Source organism: Malurus melanocephalus, unplaced genomic scaffold (genome assembly GCF_030028575.1).
Source record: "Malurus melanocephalus ecotype Western Australia unplaced genomic scaffold, MMel_1.1 scaffold_400, whole genome shotgun sequence".
Taxonomy (NCBI): domain Eukaryota; kingdom Metazoa; phylum Chordata; class Aves; order Passeriformes; family Maluridae; genus Malurus; species Malurus melanocephalus.
The window spans coordinates 209,905-227,258 of record NW_026623632.1 but is presented as its reverse complement, the minus strand read 5'-3'; the positions used below and the strand labels follow the sequence as shown (position 1 = coordinate 227,258).

At 40.6% G+C, this 17,354-nt stretch overlaps 1 protein-coding gene across 4 annotated transcripts in view; it reads right to left on the bottom strand.

Moving 5' to 3' along the window:
- The window catches only part of PDE7B (phosphodiesterase 7B), a 168,959-nt gene that overhangs the window by 74,660 nt on the left and 76,945 nt on the right, over window positions 1-17,354 (bottom strand). Inside the window, exon 1 of one of the 4 annotated variants that reach the window (XM_057379306.1) lies at window positions 5,461-5,889. The exons of 2 other annotated variants lie outside the window; for them this stretch is intronic. In XM_057379306.1, the coding sequence (XP_057235289.1) occupies window positions 5,461-5,698 (238 nt within the window). In that variant the 5' untranslated portion in view covers window positions 5,699-5,889. Of the gene's footprint in view, window positions 1-5,460; window positions 5,890-17,354 lie in introns of those variants that run through there. One more of the 4 variants, XM_057379303.1, reaches the window with a different exon arrangement.

Below are 17,354 nucleotides of genomic sequence, written 5' to 3'. Positions count from 1 at the left end.
GTCACTTCGAACTTAACTCTGAATATCCCAAAATCTTAATAAATTCACAGCAGAAAATTTACACAAGAATGAAGTAGAAACAAGTAGTTAAGTAGAAAATTTTCACTCMTAAAATAAACAGACTTCAATTGATAAGCACACTCACATCAGCTCATTTTGCCATGTTCAAAATGAAAGACTTCTAATATCAGTTCAACTTCTCATTCTACACTACATTTTAAAAATACTTCGAAGTAAAGAGGTAGGTATTAAACAAGGACTAGAATTTGAATAGTGACCATGATTTGTTTTTTTTTTATTTTAAATCTTTGAAGCCAATTCTGTAATTAGTACAGTCTTCTGGAAAAAAAATAGCACCAAATCATGTATTAATRACTTATGTTCAGCCAGTAAACTGAAGAGTTGTGTTTGAACAGCACTACYCATAGATGTGGTCTGAATTCTATCTCTTGGTCTACATACACATGCTACAGAAGAGGTACTGGTCACTGTCTAATTTCACTGTTCCAAAGGAGACCATCACACACAGTTCCACTGATTTAACCAGTTCTTCACAAAATGTAGAAGAGCGTATTTCTTGTTCCAGGGGCTGAAGTTTGAACACAACAGTYAGTGAGCAATCAAAGTTGCCACAGGTAGTCTTGATCCTATCAAATTCACATTCTTTGTCCATCTAAGTGTAATGGATTTAGCAAGTCTCAACATAAAACTTAGGGAAAAAGAAGAAAAGAAAACCTAACCTCAGAAATACATAGCCAGTTGCCTTCCTGCCTGATATACATCTCTCAGCAGGACATAAATGAAGCTGATTTCAATCTGAACATTTACATAGGAAATTGGTCAGATGCTAAGACAATGCCATTTGATAMCTCCCATGTTTTATTTATCGCTGGGAACTTCATCTGTGGCACCTATATGCTCAGCATCAACTATGATCAACAAAATGATGAGCTTTTAAGCCAAACCCCTATTTGGTTCTCAGTAATCCASAGATTCAGATTTTAAGCATTTTATGATTATTAATTATTGCAGTGGAACTGTAAACATATGYAATGAATTTCAAGGTGTCACAACTAAACACAATTCAGCAAATATGCACTCAAACAGAAGCTGTGGATGCCCATTCCTGACAGCCTTCAAGGCCAGATGCAATGGAACTTGGAGTARCCTGGTCTAGTGGAAGGTGTCCCTGTCCATGGCAGGAGGATKGAAACTGCATGGTGTTTAAAGGTGTCCTCCAACTCAAAYAATTTTGAGATTCTATAAGCAATGATGGGMAGAGGAAGCATGAAGTTTACTTTATCGTACACAGCAAAGCTATTGCACAGCATGATAAAGGTAGCTAAATACAAAAGAAAAATAGAGTAAAAGGCATGTTTACCGGGATACTACGGAAGAACTGAGTCTCTGGAAGTCTTGTGAATAACTTTAAGGAAGACCTTCAATCAACCACTGATGATGCATGAATGATTTGACTCTGACCTCTCTAACAGGTGTATCACAATGCCTGCTTGCTTAGCAAACAGCTCTAAGGTTTTAAAGAGCAAACAAGAAGTTTGAATAGATTACTGAATTGTAAAGGAGACAGTGGACTGAAGAGAAGGAAACAGACACACCAACAATTAGCAGAGATTTTTCCAACTGTAATAGGAGTGATGTGTGGTACTTGCTTGCTTTTCCTGCTCATGGCAAAGACACATAGCAGTTAACAACAAGTATGATGCATGCATGAATCAGAACTCACATTTCTGAGAAAATATCTATCAACAGAAAGAGATAAGTGGAAAAAAATGTTCAGAGTTATTTAAAAAAATCCACAGTGCCTTAACAGACCTTGATAATTCTAAGTAGCACAGCACCTTCTCTGAAAGTCTTGCATGTCAGCACATGTGCAAGACTTAGTACAGAAAGTCTCTCTGGAGTTATCTGGGATGATCACTGTAAGCTTAAGAGGTTGGTAATGCTCATAAGGAAGACTCTCGGAGGCAAACCTGTACCTGTTCCCTGATATTAAACAAACAAACYTGATCAGGTTTGTTTAATATGCAAAGCTACTGCTGAACTCTAGAAGACAGTGATAAGAAAGTTAGGGTCATAAACAGAACACAGTYCCCTCCTAGAGATCAACACAGTTTCAGACAAGAATTATTTTAATAATTCAACTGTAATAATATTAACACATGCTGTTATTTCATTCAAGTAAAACGCGTTGGCTTGCAAATAATCTATTTGAAACACAGTATGGAATGACATCGAATTATACCCATTTCCTGCAGAAATTACTTCTGGCACAGCTGGAGAGAGTCTTCAGCAAATCTCAGTTTTGTGCTGATTTGGTCAGGGATTGAAATAGGGAGGGGGAAAAAAGAGTTACTAAGCAACAGCAAGCCAGGTGCAGGAGAAAGGTCTGTAYTCTTAATTGATACTAACTTTAAAAAGCAGTGCAACAAGAAGAGAAGGCTTAAGGTGTGAGTTTTACTGCTTTGGAAGTGAAAATAAATCATCATTAGAAACCCCAATGGCAGGCAGCCATTGAAAACTGAGTCCTTCATTCATCCCAACTATATGCTGCATGATGTATTGCAAACACTTTTTTTGCAGTGAGATTAAGTAGCTTATTCTCGGTACTGAGCAAGATGAAAGACCCAGATATAGCTCTTACATATGACAGCTGAGGACACATAGATAGTTTTGCTCTCCAGAAGGTCTCTACTCCTACCTCAGGAAAGAGGAATGTGGTATAAATTACAGCTAAGTGGGTCCCCAAGACATTGCCATGGTGTGCATGAACTGACATGGTGTGCAGATACAGCTGTCCCTCCTGCACACTACCTATGGTTAAGAGGGCYGTGACTTCTCTAGAAAGCCAGCCCAAAGCCCAGTCCAATCACTTGGACAAGGCAAAGAAATTTACTTYGGTAAATCTGTATTAACATGAACAAGCAAGGCAAAAATCCTGACAGTTTCCTTCCAGAATTCCTATCTATTTCCTCTTCTACTGTAAGCAAAGTAGTTTCATGAGGATGTGATAACAGAACATGAGTTATCACATGAATACTTACAAATTCAAATGAAAAAGCCCTTGATGTGGAAAGTGCTGTGAACTCTACTACTGAACAATCAACCTTTATTTGCCTAGCTAGCAGTACCTCAAGCAGAAATTATTTGCTTTAACTCCACCTGAAGAAAATCTGATTCCTGACTAAGTACTGTCTTTTTTATAAGATGCAAGTTATAAAGTTTTGTCCTTTTTTTTTAAGGAATCAAACATGTACAAACCACCACACAAACAAAGCTGAGTACCTCAAGCTACTGAGCCTTCCAAACTATTATCTCTTCTTCCYATTTCTGCTTTCTTTGACTCTGCACTTATTTAAGTATACTAGATTTCAGCATTTACTGGTTTTCCCACATACTCCAATATACTAAAGTGACTAAAATGAAACCACAAGAGGGTAAACTACTAGGATGACTGTTGCAGAGGAGGAAAAACCAGCAACCCAGGTCTGGTTCACTCAAACAGTCTGATGATTCGTATTTAAAGTGTTACGAGTTAAGAGTCATCTTCTGCCCTGATTTGTGCTGGTGCAAGCCAGCTGAGTTTATGAAATAGGATATGGCACCATGAAAAGGACTGACCCCTCACAGGATACAAGTAATGGCCATTTGAGTAAATGCAAGTTACTCACATCCTGCTAAGTGGACTAATCTGTCTCTGTACATTCACACTCATTTTAAGTTGCCTCCAGGAATCTGAAGGTGAATCTCATTTGTTACCTAATGAAAGTAATTTTACCAGATACAACAGAACCACACTGAAAAACCACCATTACTCATACATAAGGTGTAAGCAATGCAGCATTTCTTAGGCTGCTTGACTAGGGTCCATCTCTGAACACCCAGTACTCACCACACAAGCCTCAATTTCCCTGGTTGACTCCAATACATTCCCAGCTTATTTGCTCCAAGTCTTAAAGAGCAATTTGATTTCCTCTTTCATTAAACACAACACTTACTTATTACTCTTTTAAACTGAAGTGATTCCCCAAGAGTAGCGTGACAGACTGCACCTCTTCCCCAGAGCCCGAGAACTATCCTCCCTTATTCAAAATGGAAGGGRACCAAGCATTTTTTCATTAAACTCTGAACATTTAAAATAACAGACATACAATGACCAATCAGCCAATCTTAGCGGGCATTCAAAAGTGATACACTGATACTTAAATTTAATATTCAAGTTTATATATACAATTGCACGCACACAGAGAATACGTACATATGCACACAAGCACTTCAAAATGCTTACAATACCTAAGAAATTAAATTATTCTGGTACAAAGTACTGTAAATCATAGGTCTCAATAACAGGTACACCAAAGGAAAGCAAAGGCATAATCTTTGAAGACTGAATGCGTTGGAAGAATGTAGTGGACAAGGTGCAGCGATGAGATAATACAGAGTTCTGAAGGAACAAGCCACACAGTTTCATTAAGTCTAWTAAATCACAGCAATACAATTACAAGAGAATAAAAAATTATGAACTGATACTGGGACAGCTACAGGCCCATGACCCTGACTTCAACAGAAGGCAAGAGGTTCTAAACCATAAGCAATGTGGAGCATTGTGGGTTAAGATGCAGAATAAGCGAATCAAGTACCATRCTAACATGACAACTCATCTCTACCTAATGAAAATGCTGCAGGTCTAACCTGGACTTCAAAAAAGCATGTGATGTGGTGGCATATGTTAGTGAGTTCGGAAAAAACTGACACGCAAGATTCATACAGCTAATGAAAAAGCACGTGCTCTTTACTCAGTAATATACCACGTTTAAAGAGAAACTACTGCAATGGGGCAGCCTTTCTCAAGTTTTTAGTAGTGGTGGCTAACAACGAACAAGTCGTAAGGGAGTCGTTCCGCTTTGCACAAGGTTAGCGCGGGCAGAACATGTGAAGGGAGCGCAGCGCACGCAAGGATCGCGGAGAGGTTTGGCGGTTCAGGAGGAGAAGCCATGCGCTCGGAAAGGCACGGCGAACACAGCCGGGGGAGCTCCTGCAGCGGCCGGGCTGCCCGCCGGCCCCGGGGCGCCGCTTGTCCGTCACCGTGACCGCGGGGCCGCCGCGCCGGGGCTCCGTGAGGGCCGGGAGAGCTCTCCGCGCCGGCACGCAGCCTCCCAGCTACTCGCTCTGGTTTTTAGCCGAGCTTCTATCACCCTGAGTGTAAAAGCCASGCAACAGATTGCACCGGGAGAGCGCCACGGACAAACTGACGTGACTTCAGACCGGCAGAGACTCCGGTGTGCSTGTCCCGGCGGCGGCAGAGCTGCCCAAAGCACGGGCTGTTTGTCAGCCCGGCCGCGGTCGGTCGGGCACGCTCTGCCCCATCACGGGACSGGCCACCCCCGGCCCCAGCCGCCTTTGGTCCCCAGTTTTCCCGAGCAGAAGGCGGGGGAAACCTACCTGCCGAACCGCCCAGGGCATCCTCGCTCTCCGAAATGCCTCTGTGCTTCGCCCCGCGGAGCTCCCCCTTGGATTTCCAGACGAGCTTTACCATTTTGATCATGTCGGGCAAGTCCCAGGCCAGGGTCCCCTGCTGATAACCGGGCAGGCTGCCCATGGGAAAGGGCATCGGCTCTTCCCCCGTCCTCCTCCTCCTGCCCGGCTCTGCCGCGGGGAAGAAGCGCTCCAGCACCGGCATCCTGGCCCGCGCCCCCCGCCGGGGAGCCGCAGCCACCCCCCGGCCCGAGCAGCCGCGATGGGCATCCAGAGCGGGGCGGGGGCCCGGCTGCCCACCACCTCCGCCCCGCGGAAGGAAGGAAGCAGCGCCGGGCTCCGGCGCCTCGCTCGCCTCCCGCCGCTGCGCGCCCTCAGCCCGCCGCCAGGCGCCTGCAGCCGGGGAGAAGCGGCTGCCGGGCAGGCGCGGGGCCGCCGCTCATACCGGCGCGGCGCCGGGACCCGGGGGCGGGGGCTCGGGCTGCTGCTGCTGCRGGCGGCACTCGGGGCAGCGGGGCCGCGCCGGCACAGCCGCAGCTCACACCCCGCTAAGCGCCGCGGCGGAGACGCTTTGACTTTATCCCCGCCGTGATGCCGTGGGGGAGCCCCCAGCGCCCCGCCTTCCTCCTCGCCCAGCTGGCTGCGGAGCCGGTGGGGGTTTTGGCCTCTTAGTCAAACGGCGCCGTCACCTCGGCTGCCCTTCGGCGGGAGGAAGGGCGGTGATTCACGGGACGCTGCGAGGGCCGGCAGCGGAGCACGAGTCCGSTGGCGGCGTGCGGTGCCCCGCTGTCCCCGCTGTCGGGCGCCAGCCCCGAGCGGGCACCCAGAAAGGCAGCGGAGGTGCCGGGGCTCGAGGGGTCGGGGAGGAGCGAGTTGCTGAAACGACGGGTTTAGGGGAGGGGGTGTGGGGTCTTGCCCCGCGTCCTCGTCGCTTCGGCCCTAAAGCTCCACCTGAACGGGTTCATGTTAGGACACTGCCTGGTGGCAGCGGTCGCTCGCACACTACGACGAGGAGACAATTATTCATCGCTAATCTTTAAAAACAAGGCAAAGCCGCCCGCGAGAGTGCTCTGTCTCATGCAGCAGCAATGAGGTGGCGTGCTGGGGCTGCGCAGCTGTCGGCGAGCGCTTCCCTAGGTTTGTGGGCTACCTTTGGCCAGACCCTTTAGCAGCGCCCGGCCCTTTTCTGAGATCCCTGACCCGGAGGGGCAATGCGATTTTCGCAACGCTTATGTTGCCTTTGTACARCACATCCCTTCTAGCCGGCTGGTAGTACTGGTCTGTCTCTTAGTTTACCGAGCGCGCAGCAGAGGGGTGGAGGTTGAGCTCTCACACCAGCACTTCTCAGTAAAACTGCAGAAGACTTACTTAATGGGATTTTAGTGGGCAGTGTAATACTTCCTAGCATGCATAGTTAATACGTTTGTCTTCTCCAGGTTACATTCAATTTCCTGCTTTTCTTTCCAGATGGAAAGTAAACCTTTAAACAAGCAGGATCTTCCTTCACAGAGGAAGAGAAGCCAGGAGAATGGACTGGAACTTAATACCCTTATTATGTAGAAAACAGTGCACAAGCCTTTCCTCCTCACATTAACATCAGTAGGGGCAGCATGCTGTTTCYCCTGTTATAGGATCTCTGCCTTACTTATCTCAGTGTTCTAACCTCAAACTGATAACTCCAGTGGTTTGCAAAAGTTTTGACTGCAAAGTGTAGTGCCATGCTGTTAGCTTTCTACATCTGGTAGCTTTGCCTTGAAAATCGTGAAGCACTTCCAGAGTAGCGTGCTGTCATTGTTGTACTGGTATTTTGCAGAGCCTTTTGTATCAGGATATCCTGACTCTTTGAACAAAGGSGTTAGGAACAAAGAAATAGATGGTGTGCAGTACAGTAGCACAAGCATTGTCACATTCATACAATCTGTGATTATAATTTTCTAGAAAGACAAATTTAATTGGTTGTAATTTCATGTGGTTTGTGATGTTTTAGGTGTTTCATATTGGTGTGTCTTGTGCAAGGTGTGTTCCTGCCAGGAAGGGATAAACTAGACTACTGAAATGCAGAAGACCTTGAAGACTCTTTGCGTACTGGGTGGTTTAAACCTTACACCCCCAACTACTTCATTTTGATTTTGTGCAACAAGGAGTTGCGGTAACTTTTTTCAGCTATTGTTTTTTCTCTTTGCCCACTGAGGCAAAGAGCACAAGTGCCAGAGCACTCTGGAAGAAAGGCTCTCCTTGTGCCATTTCCAGCTTCACTGGATGCAAAAAGTGGTCAAGAAATAACTGAAAGTGGCACTTAGTGCTGTGGTTTAGCTGACAAGGTGGTGTACTGCCAAAGGCTGRACTCAATGGTCATGGAGATCTTTCCCAACTATAATGACTCTATGATAAAAGATACTAGACATGTTGGAAGGCAATGTATTCACAGATGCCCAGACCAGTTTTTAGATGAATATCTGAATATTTAAGTGTTTAACWCAACTTAAACACCAGCCCTCTTCATAGCAGCAATAAAAATCTGGGTTTTCAGAATCTACACTATCTTTTTGTGTCCTTAAAACTGTGAAAGGTTTTGTATCACCTGTAGTTGGGTCACCTGGGTGTGTGTACCTGTCTTATGGATAGGATCAGGATTAGTTGTTGTATTTCTTTTCACTTACAGTTCTACAGATGCAAAGGAGGAGGCCAGTCAAAAACTGAAATACATCTGTTTTTATAGTTTCAGTATTTCAAGAAGCTATCTAATAAACCTAATRAACAGTATGTACTTTTTCTCTTGGAAAATTACTGTCAAATGAAAACAACTGCTTTAGATAGCCTGGAGTTTCTTTTTTTTGTTTTTTTTCTTCTGGTTCTGGCCATTTTAAAGATCAGCAGTTGTGAATGAAAAAAAAAGTTAAATTTGTTGCTTGGCATTAATGGATAGTCTGTAAATTAATTAATCTTATTCTTAATAAACTTACGCTTCACAGTTGTACTCCAGYTCAGTGATTGCTTATCTTTAATTCATCCAAGATTTTGCTGTAACTGACTTTATTTTTTGTCTTTTTCATTATAAGAATGGAACCACATAAGAGCTGCTTACAGGAAAGCCTGGAATAGCTAGATTGGATTATGAGGTGTTTTAGCATCAAAAATCATCTGTAGCATCACTCTCAATTTGTAACTGACAAAATGCTCAGGTTTTGCCAATTGCCTTGTTTTTCTGACTTCAGTTATACTGTAATSATTTACCCAAGTTGAAGATGTGACCTCAACATCATGCTTTTCACTGCATTTGAGAAAAGCCGTCAGAAGTAAAACATACTCCTATGCAGCAATGCAGCAATTGCAACTGCATTTTAAACAGTCCTTGAGCAAGCTCAAGTCACCTAAAATTTTTCTTTTGCATTCACACTTCCAGCCAGATTTGRAGGAAATAGTTCAGCAAAGATGGATGACTTTATTTCTACCAACTGCATTTCTTTCTGACTCTGAGTTAAAGAAGCTTAAGCGATTACAAGAGAAATATAAATGTATTAGCTCTGTCCCTAATTCATTCTGAGAAGCAATGCCAAGGAAAAGGCAAATGGAGTCATCTGAAAACATGACAAGGCAGTGCGTATTCTCACAGGTAGACATGAGATCTGGGAAAGACTTGTGGMAAGGAATAATGTGGTGGGAGAAAAGGGAAGAGAGTAAACGGACAGATTAATAGCTGGTGTTTCATAGTTGGTATCTCCTAAAAAGTTTCACTTATTTGCTTWTTCACTCCAAAGTTATGTACTAAGAGCAGCAGCAGCAGAATTGCATGCCAGATAGTAGAGGAAGTGCCTTGTGTATCTTTCCAGTCTACTGAAGCGCAGGGTTCTCGTTAACCCACTGCTCTGGTTTTCATTGCAAATCTCTTTCTTTCCCCTTTTCCTTCCTTCAAAGAAAAAGGAGGGAGGGGGAAAGAGGGGGGAAAAAAGAAGAAAAGAAAAGCCATATTTTTAAACTGGCAATAGCATCATCCTTTTGGCTTTGAGCTACCCTGTCCTGTGCCAAATACACTGTCTCCAGCAGGTCTCCCACAACAAATCAGACCAGACACACAAAAGCTGTAAAAAAATAATGGTGAAGAAAGATCCTTGATTCTGCTCTTCTATACTGCAGCCCCCCCACCTTCCCCCGGGCCTTTTCCTTTTGGTTCCCTCCTCGAGCTTCATTCCCCAGCAATGATCTCCTTCTTGCCAGAACTGTAAACGATTCTGGGACCTCYAGCCTGCAGCTTTGCTGACAGCTTCCTTTGAGTACAGGCGCTTTTGCTTTCCTCTATTAACAGACCATTGTAAAGCAGAAGTTATATTCTATTATTCCTCCCATTTCCATCTGATAGTCGATGTCTGAAAAAATGGCTCATAAATTTTACAGTGGCAGATTAATTTCTTTTGGAAACTTCTTCCATTTTTTCAGCCAACCCACACCACTGCATTGTGTCACAACTTACACTCCTAGACACCTGAAAAGATTTTATATAGTTGTTTTACAGAATATTATTTAAAAGAATTTGGAAAAATACTCCCAGATTTTTAAGTAATTCACAAACATTAAGAAGCCCAAATGCAGAGAACAGTTTCAAAGACTATCAGATACTGATTTKTAGCTAGTGTAAAGCGTGCTCTTTAGATGGCACTTATTAGTGGAATCATCTTAAATCAGTAGTTGCATATGAAAAGTATGCCTTTACCTCTGTCCTAGGGATCATAAGAGTCATGCAGAGACAATAGGCTAGRCCATTGCCTAGGGTCAAAACCAGGAGATGACATCACCACGATCAAATTTTAGGAGGTTCAGGAGGCGACTTTAATATAAAAGAGAAGATTGCAAATACTGGGGCACAGTCCCTACATAAAAATTAAAAAAAAAATAAGGAAAGAAAGAAAATAAGTGCTGCACATTTGCGGGGCAGTGCAACTGGAGGAACAGAGAAAACAAGAATGCTAGTGAGTAACTTTTAAAAGGGACAAGGGAACAGACTGCCTAAGAAATTAGGAGAATATGACAGAAGAAACATAAATAGGCATAGTTATGCAGAATTTTTTTAATAATCTCCTGAAAGTTTATTTCGTCACTTTAAAAATCATATAATTTTGTTATTCTTTGCCCCACATTTGTCTCATTCCAGATGTCTGTTATTTTTAATGTYATTTTTACTAGCAAGAACAATTACTCTTAGTTGTCTCTATCACTGCAATTACTCTGTTAAATATGAAGAATTTGATATTTATTTGAGGACAGTTGCTATGTCTTTGCTCTAGRCTGGACATACCAAATTCTCTAAATGCTATCTCAGAACATTTTTTCCAACCCTTAAATTATTTTCATATTTTTATTATGAATTCTCAACTAACTTTATTTTGATGCATGCTAAATGTTCATAGTAGAAGATTTTTTTTTTATCTGCTACCAACTCAGTGTCAAAAACACTGAGATGAATTTCTAAGAGAAAGGTAGAATTAATTATTTAATTTTTATTCCCTGAGCTGTGCACAGCATCTTGCCTTGAGAGCCTCACCTACTGGGAAACGTAGAAGACAGGCAGTGGTGTTCTATGGGCTCATAATCGTTTAGTTGTTGTCATCAGTTAATCAGATTCCTTGGAAAAATGTTCTGGAAATGGAGGAGGAAGGATTGCTTGAGTTCTGTAGGGCAAGGAGAAAATGTCTTTTGCATTCATAGCACAAGTGAGAGAGCATAAATTTTTATGACTAACAATTTGTACTGCGAACTAAGCAAACATACTTGCAGTAAAGGAATAAACGGAAGTCCATAACTAATYGGAAACAGTGAGGTTGTGTAATGTTTCCATTACTTGCTCGGGAAAATTAAGTTTTGCATACTGAATCTGATGCTTCAAATCTCCCACAGTAAACAGCGAAATTCTATGTGGCTTTAAAGGAAATAGCAAATAACAGAGAACAGACTCACCTTAATAAACCTTAATAGGAAAATAATAATAAGATGAAAGAGAACTAAAAAGCAAATTGCCAGCACTATATTTAATTGTGTTGCACAATGTATCTGATGGACTCTGTTAGTTTATTCCCCCCTTAATGCTTATGCACAAGCAAGATTTACCTGATCCAAGGTAAAGTCAAGAGATTTWAAAAAAACTCACTGCCTGAGTTTACAGAATGATCATTGCAACAGAGGCTTAATGATGGACTAGGCTAATGGAGTGGAAGGTTAAGAASACTACATCAGGTTAAAGATGTTGGTAGAAATCAAGTCGGTAAAAAATAATAATCTGTTGGACATGCTAGTCATCATCTTTACAAAATAACCCTATGAAAAGAATAACCTTTGCATCCCACGTTATTCCCTTTTGGGAACAGGTGAAAAAAGGCTGAGCAGAAAAAGGAACCAACCAGGTGAGAGTCACCCACCCCTTAAATACATAACTAATAGWAATAACTGGATGGTCTCAATGAGTTCAAAAGGATTGCTGCCATCTTTAAAGCTGAGCACATGCATACATATTTTCTCAGCTGGGACCTATGTATCTAAAAATTATGGCAGCAGTTTGAAAGATGAGACATGTGCCACATTTGAATTTTCTCTTCTGTCAACTCTTACCTTAAAGAGATGGCATGAGTGGCCACTTCATGGCCTATGGTGTCCTGGCCCCTTATGGTATATAGAAAAGATTTGTGGCTATGRTTTTGTCTTTTTCTATCTTTTGAAATTATAAAAGTGAGTAGCTAAGAAATCTGCATTCAGTTATATCCAGTTTAGATTTTTTTGTTGAAGAAGTCTGAATACAGAAGAATAAATGGAACATAAAAATAAGGATAAATAGAGAGGAATAATAAGACTTGCTCCCTCTTTCACAAATCAGATAGCACAAGATCTGATAACTTAGTTTTTCCTTTTAGCTTTTAAAATGGAGATGAAATAATATTTGACTAGGAAAAGAAGCACAATTTAAAATAAAATTAATACATACCTCTTAATTTTTTCAACTTGGTAGATATTTGATGGTTTCACATATTAATATTGCAGAGTATCTACTCCTCATTATAATTCAGTCTTTATCTTTCTGACTTTAGTAATTAATGGTGAATTTAGCTCTTTGTATAGACCCTATTCATTATACCCTTCATTTAGACCCTATAACAAGCATTAGGTTTGCACGGGTGCAGACCTCTGCCAAGTTTATTCCTATTTGCCATGCAATGGTAAAATAATACAGCAGAATTTAATTTTGCCTGATGCCATTCTGGTTGCAGATTTATTAYTAGTACTGACTAAATAAGCTTGATACTTTGGTTGTGTTGAGTAGCTGGGCCATTAAGTATTTTAAATTAAATACCTCATGTTGTATCCACRCTTTGTGCATCTTTTTCCTGCCTGCACATCAGCATTGCAATGATGTGCATGTCCCAAAGCTGACATTATTTGCCCTCTCACAGAAGTGCTATGGCTTCATTTCCCTTTTTGCATCTTGCATGACAGCAGTGGGTGCAGGGTGCTGTGGGGATGGACAGGAGATAYGGCTGGGAAGTCGTGGGAAAGGTCTAACAATGATTCACAAATGTCCTAACGATAAACTAAACTCCCTCTGACCTCCTTTCTCATGACTGCAAAATCAGGCCATATTTACTGTAATCAAACTCTTTGCATTTCTTACAAATGCATTTGTGTAAATGTAGCTCCACTGGGATGAGCAGCTTTGAAAATCTGTCACCCCTGTCCTGGCATTTTATTGGCATGCTCTCAAACCCCACTGATAATCATTCAAAACACGCTAGTTCTTTTCTTCACTACAGATTCTTCTCAAAACACATTTATGTTGATACAGCTGCAGAAGAAACAAAACCTCTGAGTAGATAGCCTAGAAGGAAAAGATCTCAGTAACTGGCTAAAAGCATCCACTAGATTTGCAGATGGAGGGGAGATTTTCTGGAAAACCTGTTTCTCTCGGATGTATTTGGGCAGCTTGCTCTCAGTAATGTAGTTCCAGCTGTACTGTGTTTTCCAAGATATCCTGGCAATATGTAAACCCGTAAATGTTTTCCAATGTTTCCTAAGATATTTGTTACAATTTTTTTTTTCCAATCCAGGCAATCACACATAATTTCGCCAGGCTCTGCACAGCACTTTTGATAGCAATATTAATTTAGATAAACAGTAATTGTAARATACATTTTAAAACCCCAAATTTGATCAAATRCTCAGTAAAAGAAGGAAGTATTCAGGTTATTTTGAAAAGATGGTCATCATGCAAATACTATTATATGCAGATTTTYCCCCAGACCTTGGCCACAAATCAACATGTCTTTGGTCATGGTACTGACWTCCMTAAAGATCTGTTTCTATCAGTAGTRGTGCAATTACAGAAATTTTCAAGTGGGGTTGTCAGGGCAAAAATTTTGTCTCACTTTCACTACCTGTTCAGTACTACGGATTACATTTTCTTGTGCTTTTTTCTGAGGTTTGCAATATTTTCAATCTATTTTTCTGAGGTTTGCAATACCATATGCCAATATCAAGGCATCACTGGCTATTTAATATCACAATTTTGTGAGTTTTGGGTTGCTCTCTTTATTTTGCCTTCTGCTGACAGATATCCTCTAGAAACAGTGAAAGCATTTCCAGCCACCTTTGAGTGGGATGAGAGCTAAATATGAGAGTCATTGCTCCCACAATCMGTGTCTCCCAGTTGAAGCTGAAAGGGCTTAATTCAGAAACCAACCTCAGAACCTTAGAATGACAGGTGTCATGCTGTCTATGAGCATGGGCTTCTCAGTCACCCTTTCACTCGAGTCTGTAGAGTTTTGATCACACTCAGAGAAGCTCAGAAGAGGGAGGTTATTGTGGGTTCCATTGCCCAAGGAAAGAAAATTTCTATGGTCAAGGGAGCATCAAACTTCCAGAGACAATTGTACTTCCCWGTTCTGCATTCACTTTCCATACAGCTCTGTTCATGCTCTTGAGTGCTTTGCATAGAGSAGATGTTACAGAGTGTTTGCTACTGTGTCTCAAAATCAGAGTTTAAAAAGAAAGTCCAAAYRATGGCCTAGTCTTTCTTTTTACTTGCTTTTAATGGAATATTGTGAATATAACAGTTTCTGTTACTTTTATCAGGAACTTCTTATGCACTTCAGTGAAACCCATTACRTAGTCATTGCTGTTTTTTTAAAGTATAATATTGATGTTCAAGTAATACCAGATGAAACTGATTTCAGCCACCACTAACTTTGGCTTTTCAGAAGGGGAAAGAAACTCTTCAGTATTTCCAAATTCAGCTGGAACATTGGTACAGGAAACAATTTAGCAGGGCTAGCATGCAAGGAAGTGATGTAACTTTTACTGAATTTTCTGACTGGGTGGAAAAAAAATCCAGCATCAGTTGGCCTACTACCCTATTAAACCACTAGTTTCCAATGCCAATGGATTGGAAAATGAACTGCATCTCTTTTGCTGACAYTTGCCATTTACATCAGCTGGTTTTTTTTATGCTAAATATCAGGTTTCCAACTATGCCATAACGTGTGCTTGAGTAAGTCCAATAGGAAATACTTATTTAAGTCTCATTTTGGYCTGAACATAAACTTCCCTTTCTAGTAGAATCAGAACCACAAGTGTGTGCTGATCTAGGGCTGCCTGCTGGTTATTAAATATTAATATATTTAATATATTAAATAATTAATATATTATTTTAAAAATCCTGGTTTCTTAGTTCAGAATACAATTCCTAATGTAATGATAGTAATGTTAACAGTAGCAAGTTGGAAAGCAGAATTTGTTTTATGAAAAGGTCAGATTTTTTTTAATAAGAAGTTAGGAGTTAAAACTAAATGTCCATCAAGCAGAATTTAAATTTTTGCAGGAAATTACTTCTGAGAAAATATCTTTTTCCTGTTGATGTRGCAAGTATTCAATTGAGATAACCTMAAAAAATTGCAGTATAATAAGAGATCCTATAACCTGGTATTTGAAAAACATTTAACCTGGTATTTGAATAACATTTGAATTAACTTGTTAGAGTATTAAACCCTAAATAAATTAGCAAAACAATAGTRAAAGAAAATTACCACAAAAGGTCAGAATATAATGCTGGTTGTTTTCTTCACAAAATGAGAAACAAGAAGTAACTTTTTCCTCCTAGAAAAAAAATCGTAAATAATTTATATTTTTAGGAAAAAATTAGAACACTGCCTTTTCTGAGGCTGGATGAATTGACTGGAAAAAACCCCCAGATTTCTGGGGTTCATCTTATTGAACATTTTGTCTATGAAAGTGTATGGAAGCCAGAGCAAACACTGGACCCTGTGAATGCAAGAGGGAGGATGGGCTTGAGTGAAGAGCTCAGTGGCTTGGAGAGGAAGATCTGATAGCATCCCTGTAGCACTCAAATATCTTTGAAGCAGTGGTGGTGAAACCCCAGCCTTGGTGGCTCTGCAGCTGATGTCCTTTCCTGTGGCTGGGACCAATGGACAAGATGGACTGTGGTGAGAGGAAATGGCAGAAATTTTCCTGTTGAAGCGAGGTTAAACAATGAAGAGATATTCAGGAGAAAATGCATGGGGAAAGAGAATCATAGAATTATTTGGATTGGAAGGGACCTCTAAAGGCCATCTAGTCCAAAAGTCTTGSAGTGAGGAGGGACATCTTCAACCAGGTCAGGYTGCCCAGAGGCCTGTCCAGCCCAGTCTTGGATGGTTCCAGATGTGGAACATTCACCATGGGGCATTCACCATCTCTCTGGTTATACCCACCTGTAACTTTATGTACCTTCAGTGACTGATAGCTGTTTAGTATGGTTAATTACTTTTATTTTATTTTTTAAAAAAGCAGATGTTTATCAAGCTGGTGATGGTTTTCTAGATAAGAAGGAAAATATTAAGCTCATAGTTTATATGCTTAAATATTAAAGGCAAATAGTAGTTTTATTTAACATGTACACAAATTTTAAGTTATTTTTGTAATTTCACTGCAGCATAGAGCCAAATATAACTTTCCTAATAGCTTTTCTTTTCTTTAATACTAAGTGCCAATATATTTTAGTGTGTATGTGGGAGTACACRTCGTTTGAATTAGATAATGTGGTAACAGATGTCTGTGTTATTGGAGGCTTATTTTGCTAGATGTCATACAGACAGGTCCTAGTTATCATTTAAAGGTCAGTGTAAGAAGCAGGGAGGCTTTCACAATGCCAACTAGTTTACTTAGCCTTCTACTCTGAATCACTGTATAAGAAAGTCTTTCCTTTGACTCAAAGAGGAACTATAGGGAAATATCTAGATAATTTAACCAGCCAAGTTTTGTGCTGATATTTRGGTAAGATAATTGTTCTCTAAATTACAGTAATGGACACTGCAGTTGCATTTGAGACAGACTAAATGTCCTAAATTGTAATATTTGTTAACCTTTTTGTAGTAGAATTCAGCAGACATCCAAACAACCGAACTTTCCTTCTTTTTGATATTCAAAATGTTCCACTGCTTTATAAATAAATAAATAAATAAATAAATAAATAAATAAATAAATAAATAAATAAATAAATAAATGTTGTAGTCATCTGTGCATCCCAGTTTCTGCTGAGATGAAAAACAGAATGAGAATGGTGCATCCAGGGAAGAGAATTTAATGAGAAAATTCTGATATCAGGTTTTCTGCCTAAATTCCAAGGTACTGAGAAAACTGAAAACATTGAGAATTTGATTTTTTTTTTGAGAATTTGATTTTTTTTTAAATGAATCACACTCATCAAAGCTTTTAAGTTTGCCTGTTATCTACTAAATGTATCAGTGGTATTCCTTGAAAAGAAAACTGAAATGGTAACGGCTGTGTGAATATCTGTAAATCAGCAGAATAACAAAAAGTTAGTTTTGTTT